The 15,441-nt window shown below is 41.3% G+C and overlaps 1 protein-coding gene across 1 annotated transcript; it reads left to right on the forward strand.

Moving 5' to 3' along the window:
• Window positions 1-5,458: 5,458 nt before the first annotated feature.
• On the forward strand, window positions 5,459-11,709 carry tmx1 (thioredoxin-related transmembrane protein 1). The gene is made up of 8 exons (XM_084568599.1): window positions 5,459-5,680; window positions 6,018-6,133; window positions 7,040-7,085; window positions 8,005-8,133; window positions 8,414-8,459; window positions 9,509-9,610; window positions 9,739-9,805; window positions 9,918-11,709. Exons 1-8 carry the CDS (start codon window positions 5,478-5,480, stop codon window positions 10,142-10,144), a joined length of 936 nt encoding a protein of 311 aa, XP_084424725.1. The 5' UTR covers window positions 5,459-5,477; the 3' UTR covers window positions 10,145-11,709.
• Window positions 11,710-15,441: the final 3,732 nt, after the last annotated feature.

Consider the following 15,441-nt stretch of genomic DNA (forward strand, 5'->3'; position numbering starts at 1 on the left):
TCAAAGAAACTAACAATTTATCATCCGTCGTGCACAACACGTCCCGTCATCCCTCTGATGACACAAACACAAACGCTGATCGAGCGGCACCTTAAGAGGCCCGAGGAGGTGACGGAGGAGAGCGACTCATTAATCAGAGGCCGGAGGGTTCAGCAGCTTGACGCTTTGACACTTCTGTGGGCTGCAGATACTGTTTGCACTGCCTTCACAAATGAAAATGCTCCTTAATGTAGTTTGGGGAATGTAGAGTGATTTATAGTTTATATGAGAGGAGAAGGAGAAGTTTATTTCTGTCACAAAAGCAATTACTATGATTTGGATTTTGCGCCGAGGGAGAAAAAAAATATAACAGTGCAACATAAAAAGAGGGAAGATTGGTAAAAAGCAATAGTTTTTACAGTTTTACATCCAGATCCCATTTCAGACATGACTCACTAATGACACCCGAGTGTAGAAGTAAAGCTGATCACCCGCCGTCTTCAGGTTTTAGGAACTTACAGCATTTATTTCATGTTAAAGTAATTTAGATTAAAAGCAGAGAGAAGTTCATTCCACTTTTAGCATAAATTTCAAATTTATGTATATTGAGATTAAAGACCTTTCATGGTTTTGCTGTAAACTGTCATTTAAAGAGAAACTCTTTCCTCGCTTCAGATTTTTTTTTTTTACCTCTAAATAAAATATTAAAAACACATTAATCAACACCTGTCAGCACTTACGAGACACGCCGTCATGTAATTAACATCACATTTAGTCATCCGTGATAAAATTGTTGTTACAATGCTGCCTGCAGCTTGCAGCGTTGTGAGCAGTTGGCAGCGAGTCCCTCTGGAGAGTCCGAACCGCAGGAGGCACTCGCCGTAAAAATGAGTAAGTCGTACGAGACGACACGGGGCAAAATATGAATCCTCACAGGTAATTAGGACCGCTCGGGCGACTCCAGATGTTGATGCTGATGCCAGAGCAGCTGGCATTTACATGTAATTTGCCACACACAAGGCTTTTCCGCTCTGATGTGTGGCTGGCTTCTTGGTGTGTCCACCGGGAAACGGCTTGTAATCTGATTTTGCTGACATAAGAGAGAAGAAAGACGCTCAGACTCTTCCCGCCGCGAGAATCACAAACTGAACTCGCGCTCTTCTGGCTCTCACACGTCCCTTCAAACATGGCTGCAGCTAAAAAGTGTCAGGTTGAGATGTGGACATTAAAGCTGCTCTAATCAGATTTTGACCACTAGGGGGCAGACAAACATCCTAACAGACGCAACACCCTGACAGTTTTTCACCCTTTTAATATGTTAAGAGTTACACAACAAATATGGTGCAACCTAAAGGATGACCTAGAAAATGAGTTTATATATATATATATATATATATATATATATATATACATTCAAAGATATGGAGGTATTGCAGCATCTAAAGAAGCTTTGAAGCTCAGTGTGGTGGTTCTGATCGTCACCATCGTTGCAGTACTCCGAATAACTCCCGGCTAATTCAAAAATGAATAAAGTGGTGGAGAGTGAGTGGAATCTGCCCTTTTTTTTTTTGATCTCCACCAAATGCAAATAAAAGTGTCGGTAAATGTAAGTGGGTTTGTCAAAGCTAAATGCAAATTCCAGTTTGAGCTGAATTCTGAATCAGACAGAAATGTCTGTGCAGATTTCATGAAACCAGCCTAGCCTGAAGTATAAAATGTAACCTAACATCACAGCCATTATGAATATTGTACTAGCAGCCACTCGCTATGAAGTGCCTTGTTTGTATGCATTCAAGCGCCTGCACATCTACAAGGTGAGCTAACAACAGTACGATTGACTAGAGTGGAGAGTTCAGAGGTGCCGGTGTCGCTAATGCACCTCATCACTTCCTTATAGCTGAACATTTACTGAAGCTTTAGATACAAAAAGATAAATATGAGGTTTGTGGACAGAGAGAAGCTGAGTACCCAGAGAGTGTTGTGCAGCACAGCCTCTTAGATGCGCTCCATCCTCACTCCCACGCGGTGCCACTTCTCACTCATCACTCCTGAAACCTTGAAATCACCGGAAAACCGCCGGCCGTCACGTTGACGGTGTCTGGGAGCTGCATGACGGAACAGTGGCACATAAAATGGAGCGCTGATGGCATTTACATCTGAGATACAGCTGCAGGCTTATTGTTAGCGAGGCACCTGCAGAGGAGGCACCACAGTGATCGTTCTTTTTGTTTTCAGATTAGAAATTAGAAATTAGAAAAGCCTTTACGCATGATGCAAGGAAACACCCATCACAGTGGTGCGTTTAAAAAGAACACAATGCAAACATACATCAACTATTCTACAACATGCACTCGGGAGGTGGTGCCCAGGGTGAAATCACTTCTAAGATGCACCGGTCCATATTAAAAACTGATGCATTTTAGGATCTTTTAGCTCATTGTTTTGGGATGCATTCAGCAGCTAAGATGAAGAGTTGGAGACCAAAATGGAGGAAAAATTAAAGTTAATATTGGAAACACAACTTCAAATTAATGATGGATGTGTAAACTATCTGCTCAGTACACTTAAATATGTCACCGTTGGTTTATTCCTTGTTGGATTTCTGCACATAAGAGGCCAAAAAGTAAATCGAGGCTACTTTAATGAAGCCTCTAACACAGTTGCAGATAAGCTCTAAGCTACTAGAAACCGTTGCTGGCTTTATAGTTTGGACATCATGCACGAAGAGCTGAATCCTGTCAATAATTAATGATCCACGTTTCCCACAGTGAATAAGTCCCATCAGCTGCTTTGTAATCTTCTACATTTCATATGGTTAGAATATTCCTGTATTTGACATTTTGGGGCGTTTAAATGAGACAAACACTTTGCTATAGTTTGCTCTCTTTGGGGCTTTTGAGACTCTCTAATATGTTGTAGCTAAAAGCCTGATGTTAAACAGGTGTGTTGTTGTTTACTGCTGATGGAAAGCACCTGCTGTTGACTGGATTAACACGTGGGACGAACCTGTAGTGGCTATACACCAAACAGAGCTGATTATATTCATATTATTATTATTATTAAACGCCTTGTGATGGATCTGAAACATTCTTCTTCTATAACCGCTTGTGGGCCGTGGGGTCTGCTGGAGCCTATCCCAGCTGTACTCGGGCGAGAGACAGACTACCACCTACGGCCAATTTGATATCACCAATGAACCCAACTTAACATGTCCTTGCGAACCAGAGCAATAATGCTACGGGCCAAGAAAACCTGAAGAAATGTCTGACAGACAGCTTAACACCTGCTTGAGTTAGGGTGAGTGCCACTTCCTGTTAAAATGAAAATAAAAACTGTGCAAAGAGAAGAACATTTCAAGGACTGCAGCCTCTGAAATTTCTCATAAACTGGCATCTACAGGCTGCACTGTAGCACAGCAGTTACCATGGAAACAATCCACCTCTGGCCAGCTATCAACAGTTTAATCAACTGCGAATTAAATGTAAAATTAGAAAAAATCTTCCGCAGCCAAGAGTGTGTTCGTCAGTGAATCTAGCCGAACTCTTCTCTAGAAGCAGCAGCAGCAGCAGCAAAGTGAGGGGCATTAGAAAGTCCAGCTACATTTACCACCAGCAGCAAGCTGAGCACCACAATGGAGTTTGAAAGAGCTACACCAAACAGTGTTACAGCTCCCCGGTTTGCCACTTCTTTTCCTCACTGCCACATTAAGTCAAAGGAGAGGAGCAGATGACTGCTGGGCAGGAAGTAGATTCATTCTGTGCTGTAAGTGGAGCAGAGCTGATGGCTGGAGAAAGGGGGCGATGGTAGGGGCACAAAAGGATGTCATCTGCAGGGTATTTTTAGAGCGTGAGGTGCACTGATAACCGGCTGCCTTTGCAATCTGCCTGCAGGTTCCCAGCAATAATAACTGCTCTCATTTTGCAGAATCACTCGGAGTGATGTCCTCTCACGCAGAGGAACAAGGGTCTTAGTCACAGACACTGGGCACATGCTCAAAACAATGGGAGTTACAAAACTAGAGGGAGGGAATAAACAAATTCAAGCTCTCAGTACGCTGAGAGTGAAGGACAGACTTGCACGAATGGTTTGACAGCACCGTCTGTGCTTCCACTGACGCCCGCTGTCATCAGTTTTCCTGCAGCTTCAGCAAAAAATAAAAATAAAATAACCTCTGCAGTAAAGGGATAATTGACATTTGACGTTTAGGTTTCAGCCGTCAGTGAGATTCCCGACATCTTTTAAAGAATTTGACAGTTTGATTGCATGTGTGTCTGGGATCAGAAGAGGTGAGAAACTGAAGTGCAAAGCAGAAATATATTTAAAAAAACAATGTACCTCTATTTACTGTTTTCTTTAAGCCTGTTTGGATGAAATGCTCATGTGCTGTGATAATATATTAAATGAAGAACATCTTGGAAAAAGAATGTCTGGAGAGAAAGATGTTTGCACAATGAATTTAGCAGATTTTGAGTTTTCATTTTGACATTTATGTATCTGTCAGTTTAGCTTACACAGAGCCTTAAGGGTTACAGTATATTACATTTACAAATATTACATTTTGCCGTTAACGGGCCTCCATACATCCTCTAAAACAGTTTAAATAAAGTGAACAATCCGTGCAATTAGCTTACCTATTCATCAGTTAAGAGCGCACAGTCTTTGTTCGCATTTCTAATAAGCAACACTTCATGAATGACGTGTAACTTGTACCTAATGTCTTTATTAACGGTCAGTAATTAGACATTTTTGGCTGTTGCCAGGCAGATGCTCATACTTTTACTTTTTTTTTTTTCATAGCAATAATGCAGTTTTAAATGTTGGTACACCTTTTTATAAATACTAACTGGTCGTGACTTTTTAATAAATAAAAAAGTAAACGTTAGTAAGTCATTAATAATGTACATGTTGTTATTATGTGCATCTAGGTCCATATTATGCGCAGCCCTTTCTAACAATATGGCAGCTCCTCATTAGCTCATATGCGACCTATTAAACAATACTAAATTATTAATTAACAATTAATTGCATATGAAAAACTTTATAAATAATTCTTACTAGAAAAGTTGCACACACACACACACCAGTGAGAGCTACAGCTTGATTATACAGTGATACAATAACTCCACCTGCTGGTAACAGACACTTACAAAAAGTATAAACATTTGCCTTAAAAACGTCAAAACATAATGAAAGTAGGAGTACAGGAAAACAAAAATAATATATACTAACGATTGTTATGTTTTCATATTTTTGTTAATCCATCTGTCGTTTAACATATAATTTTTTTTATTATTATTTTTTTTTTAAAGATGGATATTTTCTATGTGTTAATTTTTGAAAATAAAATGTACGAAACCAAAACGTTAAAAAAAAAAATACGTTTTTTAAAAAAAATATATTTTAATTTTGACTTCCTGTTTCAGATTAAAACCTGATCAGCTGACTCGGACGTTAAGGCGCACACCGGAAGTGAGCGGCGGTGTGTCTAACGGATTGACATGGCGTGTTTGCTCGCTAGCAGGAGCAGCAGCACGGGCACAACAATGTTTTCTTTACCGCGGCGAACAAAACTGGGCTCGTGGACGTGCCTTGTGTTTCTGTGGATATGTTTCACGCCGGCTGCCGCCAAGCCGGACAACCTCAAGGAGTTGACCGACGGCAACTGGGAGGAAATCCTGGCAGGAGAATGGATGATTGAATTGTCAGTGGCTCCGCTAACGTACAGCGCTAACGGCTAACCAGCTAGCTAGCTTGTCAGTTTTGTTTTTAGCTAGCCTAAATGTCTGCATTCGGTTAGCTTAAAGTCTAAATGTTTACTGTTCTCTTATTATTATTTGTCTACTTCAGTTTAGTCCTGACACGTTGTCAAAATATCCAGCTATGTGAACAACTGCCACCTTTAGCTAACTAGTTTGAGTTATGTGCTAGCCAGTTTGCTAATTAAGTGCAGCAGTAAGCGCTTGAGCTGGTGGCTTAGTGATTATCTACCTACATGTGTTTTGTCCGAGCGTTCACGCGTGAAACTGTGCACCCCTCAGCTACGCACCCTGGTGTCCGGCGTGCCAGCAGCTCCAGCCGGTGTGGAAGGAGTTTGCGGACTGGGGGGAGGACATGGGGGTCAACATAGCCAAGGTGGACGTGACAGAGCAACCTGGTAAGTGTGAACGAGCTATCCCAGCTCACTGATTTATGGATATGATGTAAAACAAAGCATCCGTGCCAGTTTGCGATGTCCACGGTGCAGCTAAAAGCAGGATTAAATACCCAGAACAGGTTAAAAAATACAAGCAGTAACCACCAGTGAGATGAATTTTAGGTTTCCTCTTCTAAAACTGTTTGTTTGCCCCTTTTCTCTTGTAATTTCATACAATATTAACCCAGACTTCTCTTAAGCAAGAGAAGGGTGTGATGAACTGGCAACCGAGTGTTATTTTTGCAGCAATCGAGCAGAAATTAGGTTGTTTATTTATATCTTAAAGCCAACACCCAGTCAAAAAGGAGGCTAGCAAGTGGGTCGCAAAAGTGTGCATCGATTAGGAGTGAGTGTTAAAATCCTGCATCAGTTTATGTCAGTATGTAAATGGCAGGAAACTACAGTACATACACTAAAATAACTTGCTTCCATTTGAGCTACTCGAGTGACTTAATTACTTGATGCTTGAAAAACAAGCTGTCAAATCACCTTTGTGCAAACATGATATTTATATGTAAGGACGGAAATAATACAACCTCTACACACAGATGAGCTGATAGCTTCTCTTTTGTTTGCCAAGTCGTTTTGTCTCATAGGGCGCAACGTGAGAATAATCAAGTGTACGATTCTAGTTCTGCAGACGTTATTGAGTTACAAAGAGGACAGCTGATCTTTCCTTGAATAAACGGTTTCAAGTGTAGCGGCGGTGACTTGCAGACTCATTTAAGTCTCGTTTATAAGGTGTTGTGTGTCGCTGTTTTTTTTTTCCAGCCCTGTTTAATATGTCACTGTTAATGTTTAGCCTGCAGCTGAGTTAAAATGTTCCTTCCTGCACACTGACCGCGCTCGTCTCCTCCCTCCTTCAAGGTCTGAGCGGGCGATTCATCATAACGTCACTTCCTACTATTTACCAGTGAGTACATGTTCAGTGCTGTGGTTTTCGTCGCTTCCTCCCTGCCGCCATAATCAGCCTAGAAAAGATGGCCCGCTTTGACATGGTCTACAAACCTACGACTTTTTCGATCACCTAATTTCTCCCCTCCCTTCTTCTTCACGTCGACATTTTGAAATGAATTTACGTCTTCAGGGACTGGTTATGTATCGAACCGTGAGGCTGAACGTTTTTGATTAAGTCCCGTTGAACTGGGACGGGAAGATTGCTTTTGTAGTAATCAGCCGTTTCAGATGAAAGCAGTCATCAAATATTTGACTACTCATCCAGTCATTTAACTATCAGACGCAGCAGCTGGGCCTTTTTGAAGGAGAGATGAGCGATAAATGCATCATGTAAAGTGTCACATCCTGTCATCTTAATCTAGCATTGCATAATAACTGGACTTAGCCAATTCACGAACTCTTCTTATAATGACCGTTTGTGATTCTTGATGTGTTTGTGTGCCTCAAAACATGAGTCGGAGTAGAACTTTTTTGATGTTTTAAGTCTGCCGAAGGTTTCTCTCAACAACTTTATTTAATAGAGGAAGACAGAACCAGGTTTTCAACAGTGCTGCACTCATCAGTTCAGGCATCGACGCCCAGATGAACGATTCTGAGTAACTGGTTGTTTTGTTAGCACTGTGTTTCTGTCCGTCCTGAAACCTCGTCACCTGAAGTTTTACCCCACATGGTTAAAAGAATGGATTTACTCCCCCCAAACAGAAACGATCAGATCAAGTGTGAGGTATTTTGGTTCTCGTGGGGGCATTAGTGCCCATGTAGCTGGTGATGGTGATGGAGAATCATTTGCTAACCCAATGTGTGCGTTTAGCTGCTCAGCACAAACAGTGTGTCAGCTGATGGTGTAACTTTGTGTCTTTGTGTGTGTGTTTCAGTTGTAAGGATGGCGTCTTCCGGAAATACCAAGGAGCTCGCACCAAAGAAGACTTCCTCAGCTTTGTCGATGAGCAGAAATGGTCAGCTCTGGAGCCAGTCTCCTCCTGGTTCGGGCCGTCCTCGTTTTTGTGAGTTCGTAGATGCGGCTGCTTCTGCGTTTCTGCCTAGAGTCTGTAATGAGAAGAGAAAATTTAATTGTCTCATTTAGTCCAGTAATACTGCTTCACTGTTGAAGCTCTGTGCCTCAAAATAGCAGCAAATAACATCAGACGTGTGTCCTATTTTTGGTGTCTTTCTGTTAAAGTGAGACTCACAAACACTCTGACCTTTTGTTGTCTGTTGTGTTCGGGCTTTGTAGAAATGTGTGTTGAATTACGTGCTTTCTTCTTCTCCTCCCTCTTTTGTCAGAATGAATTCAATGTCTGCTCTGTTCAAGCTCTCCATGTTCATCCGGGTAAGTGAAGATTTCACTCTTGGAGGCTCTGTGAGTTATAATATTTCAAGTATTTGTTTCGTTGCCAAACTGAGATTGCAAATCAGGTTTTAGCACTGGGCGGGCAACGTAGACACAGAACAAAATGTAACTTGAACTACATATGTAGTGCAGACAACACATGCTGCACGACAGAAGGTTAAACCTACAACTCTCAATGGCTTTCTCACCCCAAAAAGATTGAAACTCAGCCCTTGTTCTCGTGCCCATTCAACATGCTGAATTTGCTGAAAAGCTGTGGCTCAAATAGCAGCAACAGTGCAGAAAACGCTGCGAAAACGACAGCAGACGTTGCAGATTGTCAGCTAGGTGCGTCATGGCCGTTTGCTGGAACCCAATTATACAATTTATAGCCATAAATCTTCACAGAAGGCTGCTGTGTTTACAGAGACGGCGTTTAAAGATTCAAACTGTGGCTTGGGAGGATCACTGGGCTCCCTCCTCTTGAGCTAATGAATGTTCGTGACATGCCAATGAAAAGACGACACGGGTGAATATCCTCCTGAGACCTGAGCTTTTGTTTGGTGTGCATTTTTAATTTCACCAAGGTATTTGGGATTAGTAGAACAGGAAGTAGTTTTTGGAAAGAAAAAAAAAAAATTGTGTCCTCATATGTGGACACAGGGATTACATCACTGTATATTACAATAAAGTCACCAATGTGTAACAAAATATAAAACTGTTTGTTTTAATACCTGAACATTGCTGTGCAAAATCAGAATTGCAAACAATGAATCCCAATGTCCTCAAACGAGTACTTGCTAATTAGTGACGTGATGTTTTTACACGACTCGTGTATTGACCCTTTACTACCACTATATGCCAGACAAAAGGTGTCTACTTATGAGGACAACAGGTCTAAATGAAGCAGAATACAGAATAAGCTGCCACAGACCTAAAACTTAATGTCCCCATATGAGGACGCAGGGTCTCAGGAGGATATGCTGCATGTAACATGGAGACCGATGTGTGAAAGTGTTTCTTTTTTTTTTTTTTTTTGTTGTTTGCAGCGTTGTCATAACTACATGACGGATCATCTGGGGATTCCCGTTTGGGGTTCCTATGTTATCTTTGGCCTGGTCACTCTGTTCTCCGGCCTCGCTTTGGGTCTGGTGAGTAATTATAACTCGTAGCTTTATCGTGATTTTATGAAACATATTTAAAGTTTGTGTGATTATGTGCATCAAGTAGAAAGCCATGGAAGCTGTTTGACGCTGTTATTTCTGTTTTGTCTTTGCAGTTATTGGTGTTTATTGCAGATTTTGCTTTCCCTTCACGGCGATTTTCTTCTCCTGATTACTACCAGAGTGAGTTTTATGAACTCCACATTTATATTTACATCATCTGACTGAAAGAGAACACAAAGGGTTCTGTTTGTGATTCAGGAACTGAATGTTTGTGCTAAATGTTATCCTGCAGAGAAACAGACCATGGACCAGGCTCGGTTATTGCAGCAACAAGAGGACGACCAGGAGGCCGACGGCGAGGAAGACGACGAGGAAGAGGAGGAAGATGAGGACGACGTCTGGAGGAGGAGGAGAGGGTCTCCCGAAGGCCGCCCCGAGCCGAAGGGGCAAGGTTTCCACGATGAAGCCCTGAGGAAGAGGGTGGTGGTCAACCGCGAGGAGGAAGAGGAGGACACCTAGAGGGCCGGGCGCGGAGCTTCACGTGGCCCCTCCTTTCGATAAGAGCGCCGTGGATTCAGCAGAGTCGGAGGAGCCGCGGTCCTGAGCAGCAGCGTTTAGAGCAGGGAGTCTAAAAAGTCCCTATATCCTCCTCACCCTCTTCTTCCTCCTCCGGACCCCCAGAAACACCTCGCTTCTTTTATTCTCCCTCCCTCCCTCTCTCGTTTTTAAAACAGGAGCGCTTCAGACTGTCTCCACCTGAGCAGCGGGCTCCATCTGGAAAAAAAACAAAACAAAAACGACGACAACTCCTTTTCCCTCGTGGAAACAAATCGTCCGGCTGAGGTTTAGGTATGAAGTGCGGTCCGGCTGGATTTTTTTGATGCTGTTTATGCTATGCATTGTTTTTTAAATGACGTGTGTTACTATATTTTTTAATATCTGAATAATCACACCAGGCTTACAGGTTTATGTTTCAGTTTTCAGTCAGTCAGGGCACATAAGGTCTCGTCGGTTCGACACAACCGAACGTTCACGCACCATTCCACTTCATCCAGAAATATTCGTTTCAGTCCTAAGTTCATTTCTCTCGTGCAGAATTTACAAAACCTCACAATAAAAAAATCTGTCAAGGGTTGTTTTTAATGTGAAACAGCAGTCGACAGTAAGAGAGACGATGACGGTGATTGTGCATATAGTGATTAGAGTAAATGCAAAACTTAATAAATATATTTGAGGACATCTGCAGGATGTAGTTACCACAGGTACATATGGGGCAGGAACCCTTCTAATAGCATCAGTGCTTTGCTCCACAGTCACAGCAGACTTAACCGAGCTGCCACTTCTTCTAATAAAGGAACCGTAATCTCTCTGAATAAAAAGGCCTGGTGAGTGTTGTCTTGCAGATACGTCCCCATAATGTATCATCAGCCTGATAAACGATGCGAGTTTATGCTCAGTTTCTAATGTTTACGTGTGTAATCGTAAAAGGACGTTTATTTGTGCTAATAAAGCAATTACAAAGAGGAGCGGTGTCGGGACTCGGGCTCCGTTTCATACATCGTACCCGTAGATGGAGGCGTGTCTGTCCCGATGCCGCTCTGCTGCTTTGTGGAGCAGCGATGGGACTCTGTGCACGAAGCTCAACAAAAAGGGAGGCCTCGTTATTTGTAATCTTTTGAAAAAGTCAAATCATCTTGAGATTAGTTTGTCTGCGTGAGCGCCACTTCTTCTACTCTGATTTCTCATTGAGCCCCTTATTGAGGAGCTCAACGTGTGTGTGTGTGTGTGTTAGCTGTATTTTAACACACACTTTTGTTTTGGTGAGACATATAAAGACGTCGATTGAGTTTTATTTTGCTTTTTATTTCCCACAAAAAAAAAATATATACCCAAATGAATCCCCTTTGTAATGATTGAAACTGGTTGTAAATCTTTTTTTTTTTTTTTTTTTGTTTATTTTTTATGTTTTAACCTGAGCAGTATTTAAGGCTTGTAGCATTCTCACTTTACCCTGAGCCGGCCGTGCTCCTCACCGATTCTTTGAATAAAAAGGGTTAACTCTGGAAAACCGTCTCTATCTTTTACCTTTTGTGTTGAATCCTGTTGTTAATGATGCGAATAAAACCTGATCTTATACATACTAACATACTAACAGTGTTAGGAGAAACATTCATTCATTCATTCATTTGCTTTCTGTAAGCGCTTGTCCTCTGGAGGGTTGTGGAGGGGAGGGGGAGCCTATCCCAGCTGTCATGGGACAAGAGGCGGGGTGCACCCTGGACAGGTCTCCAGTCTATCACAGGGTTTTAGAATCACCCAATTAACCTCTGTCTTTGGACGGTGGGAGGAAGCTGGAGTACCTGGAGAGAACCCACGCAGACACAGAAAGGAACCAGTCGACCGATGGATTAGAACCCAGAACCTTCTTGCTGTGAGGCTGTGCTACCCTTAGAATAACTTATTTATATTATAAAATGTATTTAAGGTTTATGGTGCCAAACATTTTGACTAAAAAAAAGCAACTAATATCTATCAAACACATGCAACAGAGCAGAGGTCTTCAACAGAGGGTCCGCAACCCCTAGGGGGTCCGCTGAGGTACTGCAAGGGGGTCGCAATTTTTCTCTCTCCATAAATTTAAATGTCTTTAAATACACATATACATAAGTAGGAGGTCCCCGCTCCATCTCCATCAGTTTGGGGGTCCTTGGCCTGGAACATGTTGAAGACCCCTGCCATAGAGTGAAACGACACATCCTACAGCTGTATTAGAAGTAAAAATGCATAGAAATAGTGCAAGTGGTACTTGAGTCCTGCTGTGATATAATGGAAACAACAATTTTTTTCCAAAAATTAAGAAAGAATCTTTAAGAAATAGGGCAAATACACTGCACATACAAAGTATTAAAAAATGTAAATAAAAACTTTTTATAATAAACTCCGGTCTTTACCAGCAGGTGTCGCTCTTGCACTCATTTCAGGTTGTTCTAGCCTCAGGATTTCCACATCTGAGCCAACGAGTAAATATATAAACACATATACTGTATGACAACACTGCACATCAGGAAATAGTGACATAAAAGTAAATGGCTTGTTGCTCCTTTTTAATATTATTATTTGTTTTAGTTTAACGGCATAAAATGTGGCTGATTAACACAAATCAATCACAAAGATGAGTTTAATGATGTCACTTTCAATGGATTTCGTTTAATTTCTGCAGCTATAGCATTGGCTTTCATGCTCAAAACATATTTTAGCAATAAAAAAAAACTACATGATTGAACTGTTTGTCTCACAGTAAGTAATACAACAGAAAATTGAGTTCACACCTCCCTCTTACATGTCCCATGTCGCAGTAAATGTGAAGCCATTTGCTCTAATTTGTCCCCCTGGGGTTCCCCTCTTCCTCTGCGGAGTCTCCTCCACCCTCCCTGAGAGACGTGACTCCTCCTGGATTAAACGGGTGGAGAGCAGACCTCTAATCAGAGCTGTAATTGCAGCTTGAGTAGCCTCCTGCACACGCTCTGTTTACCAGGGGTTAATCTCCTGAAAGAGGAGAGAGAGCAGAGGAAGGTGTTTGATGGGATTCCCCCCCTTCTTTGCTGTACTGTACCACCAGGCTGCTGCAGGCCTCTCAGAGCACAGAGGAAATATCTGAACAGATGCTTGATAAAAAAAAAAAGAAGCTGCCCGCTCACTTAACTGATGCCGCTGCCCCGGCTTTGATTTATCGGGCACACATACAAGCATTCCTCTCGCTGGATGAGCAGCTAAAGTGAAGGCAGATGGCAGCGCTGCGAGTTTAGAGGACCCCGTTCTTGTTCATTTAGCTCGCTCTGGTCCATATGGTTCTCCATCGTCCTTGCTTTCACTTTACCAGCAAACTTCCTCCTAACTGTTTGCAGCAGTGGAGGATGGAGAAACACAAGAGTCTGTGTAGTAACACTTTTTATTATTATTATTATTCTGCATTTCCTCCACATTAATGGCATGTCTCCGTGGAGAGCAGTGGCTGTTTACTGCTTTATATCGTCACCACTGTTGTCTGGAGATCACTTTATGTCTCTGTAGTTGTTTCTGCTCTATTTATGACCAATTTGTGTCTTTTTATAGTTGTTTCATGTTTTTTTGTAGTTGTCTTATGTTTTTTTGTACTTGTTTTATGTCTTTTTATGGTTGTTTTATATATTATTGTAGTTGTTTTATGTATTTGTGCAGTCACTTTGTATCTCTGTAGTCGTTTTGTGTTTGTTTGAAATGGTTTTCTGTCTTTTTATAGTTGTTTTATGCTTTTTGCAGTTGTTTTATGTCTTTTTATGGTTGTTTTATATCTTTTTGTTGTTGTTTTATATATTTTTGCAGTTGTTATATGTATTTTTATGGTTGTTTTATATATTATTGTTGTCGTTTTATGTATTTGTGCAGTCACTTTGTATCTCTGTAGTCGTTTTGTGTTTGTTTGAAATTGTTTTCTGTCTTTTTATAGTTGTTTTATGTCTTTTTGTAGTTGTTTTATGTCTTTTTGCAGTTCTTTATTTGTTTTATGTATTTGTGCAGTCCTTTTGTGTCTCTGTAGTCATTTTGTGTTTGTTTGAAATGGTTTTGTGTCTTTTTGTAGTTGTTTCAAGTCTATTTGTAGTTGGTTTGTCTCTGTAGTTGGTTTGTGTCTGTAGTGGTTTTCTGTCTCTTTGCGTTAGGTTTGGTTTTGTGTTTCCGTCACTGTTTTTGTCTCTTTTTATGGTCATTTTGTGTCTTTTTAAAGTTGTTTTATGTCCTCTTGCACATTTTTGTGCAGTTATTTTGTGTCTGCTGTCGTTTTGTGTCACTTTATTCACGATTTGTGGTCATTTTCTTTCTCCTCGTGCTGATTTTTTGTGTGTATTTGCTTTTTTTCCCTCTTTGCGGTCGTGTTGAGTCTCTGCCATTGTTGTATTGTTCTTTATAGTTAGTCTTTTTCTCTTTGTGTTCATTTTATATCTTCTTGATATTAGTTTTTGTCTTTTTATGGTCATTTTCTTTCTTCTTTGAGTCTGTAGTTGCTTTGTGTTTGTTTGTTCATGTCTTGTTTTAGTCGTTCTGTGTCTTTCTGGGATATTTTTTCAGACGTGCACTTCAGTAATCCATCCATGAATACATGCTGAGTCCACATAATTCCCATTAAATAAATGTGACAGAGTAAAAAGTCCTTCCTGTTTCAACGTGAAACGTGACCTGTGACAATAGCTGTTAGATAAATATTTAAAAGTACAACATTTCCCACTGAAGTAAATGCACTCAGGTCATTTCACCTCATGGAAACTAAAGACTCTTCTTTATCTACCGTCACTGAGGATGTCCATGTTTTAACTTGAGTCACTTTTTCCACCTCGGCGGTTAGCGTCCGACCACAGATACAAACAGAAACCTTCAGAGTCTGGTTTCCCACACTCCTCACGTCCATAATTCATCCGATTCTCAGAAAGAATCAATTTAATTTCCCTTGTGGCAACTACTTTCTCTGTCAAATCACATAATGGGAACTTAATCAAAAATAAAATGATGAATTACTTGACTGGCAAAGTGGCTTTTCCTTCCCCCCCTGTCTCCAGCACTCATGATGAAACAGAAGCATTTCTCAGCTCCTTCTTGAACTCAAATCCGGGCCGGCCAGAAAAAGATTTTTGCTCAAACCACAAGAATCTGTGAGAAAAGCAGGACAGTGTTATACGATTCTTCCTCCCTCGCCGGGTTGCTGGACGCCAGCGAGGTGCGAAATGTGAGCGTTCAACAAGGCAGCACTTGTTCTGAGCTGCCGTGTCCCCTCGGTGTCCTCCGTG

This window comes from Chelon labrosus, assembly GCF_963514085.1.
Source record: "Chelon labrosus genome assembly, chromosome: 20".
Taxonomy (NCBI): Eukaryota; Metazoa; Chordata; class Actinopteri; order Mugiliformes; family Mugilidae; genus Chelon; species Chelon labrosus.

Coding starts and splice junctions, on each gene's coding strand:
- tmx1 (XM_084568599.1), top strand. CDS start 5,478: ATGGCGTGTTTGCTCGCTAGCAGGAGCAGCAGCACGGGCACAACAATG. Junction 8,134..8,413: donor TTCGGGCCGTCCTCGTTTTT/GTGAGTTCGTAG, acceptor CTCTTTTGTCAG/AATGAATTCAATGTCTGCTC. Junction 9,806..9,917: donor TTCTCCTGATTACTACCAGA/GTGAGTTTTATG, acceptor GTTATCCTGCAG/AGAAACAGACCATGGACCAG.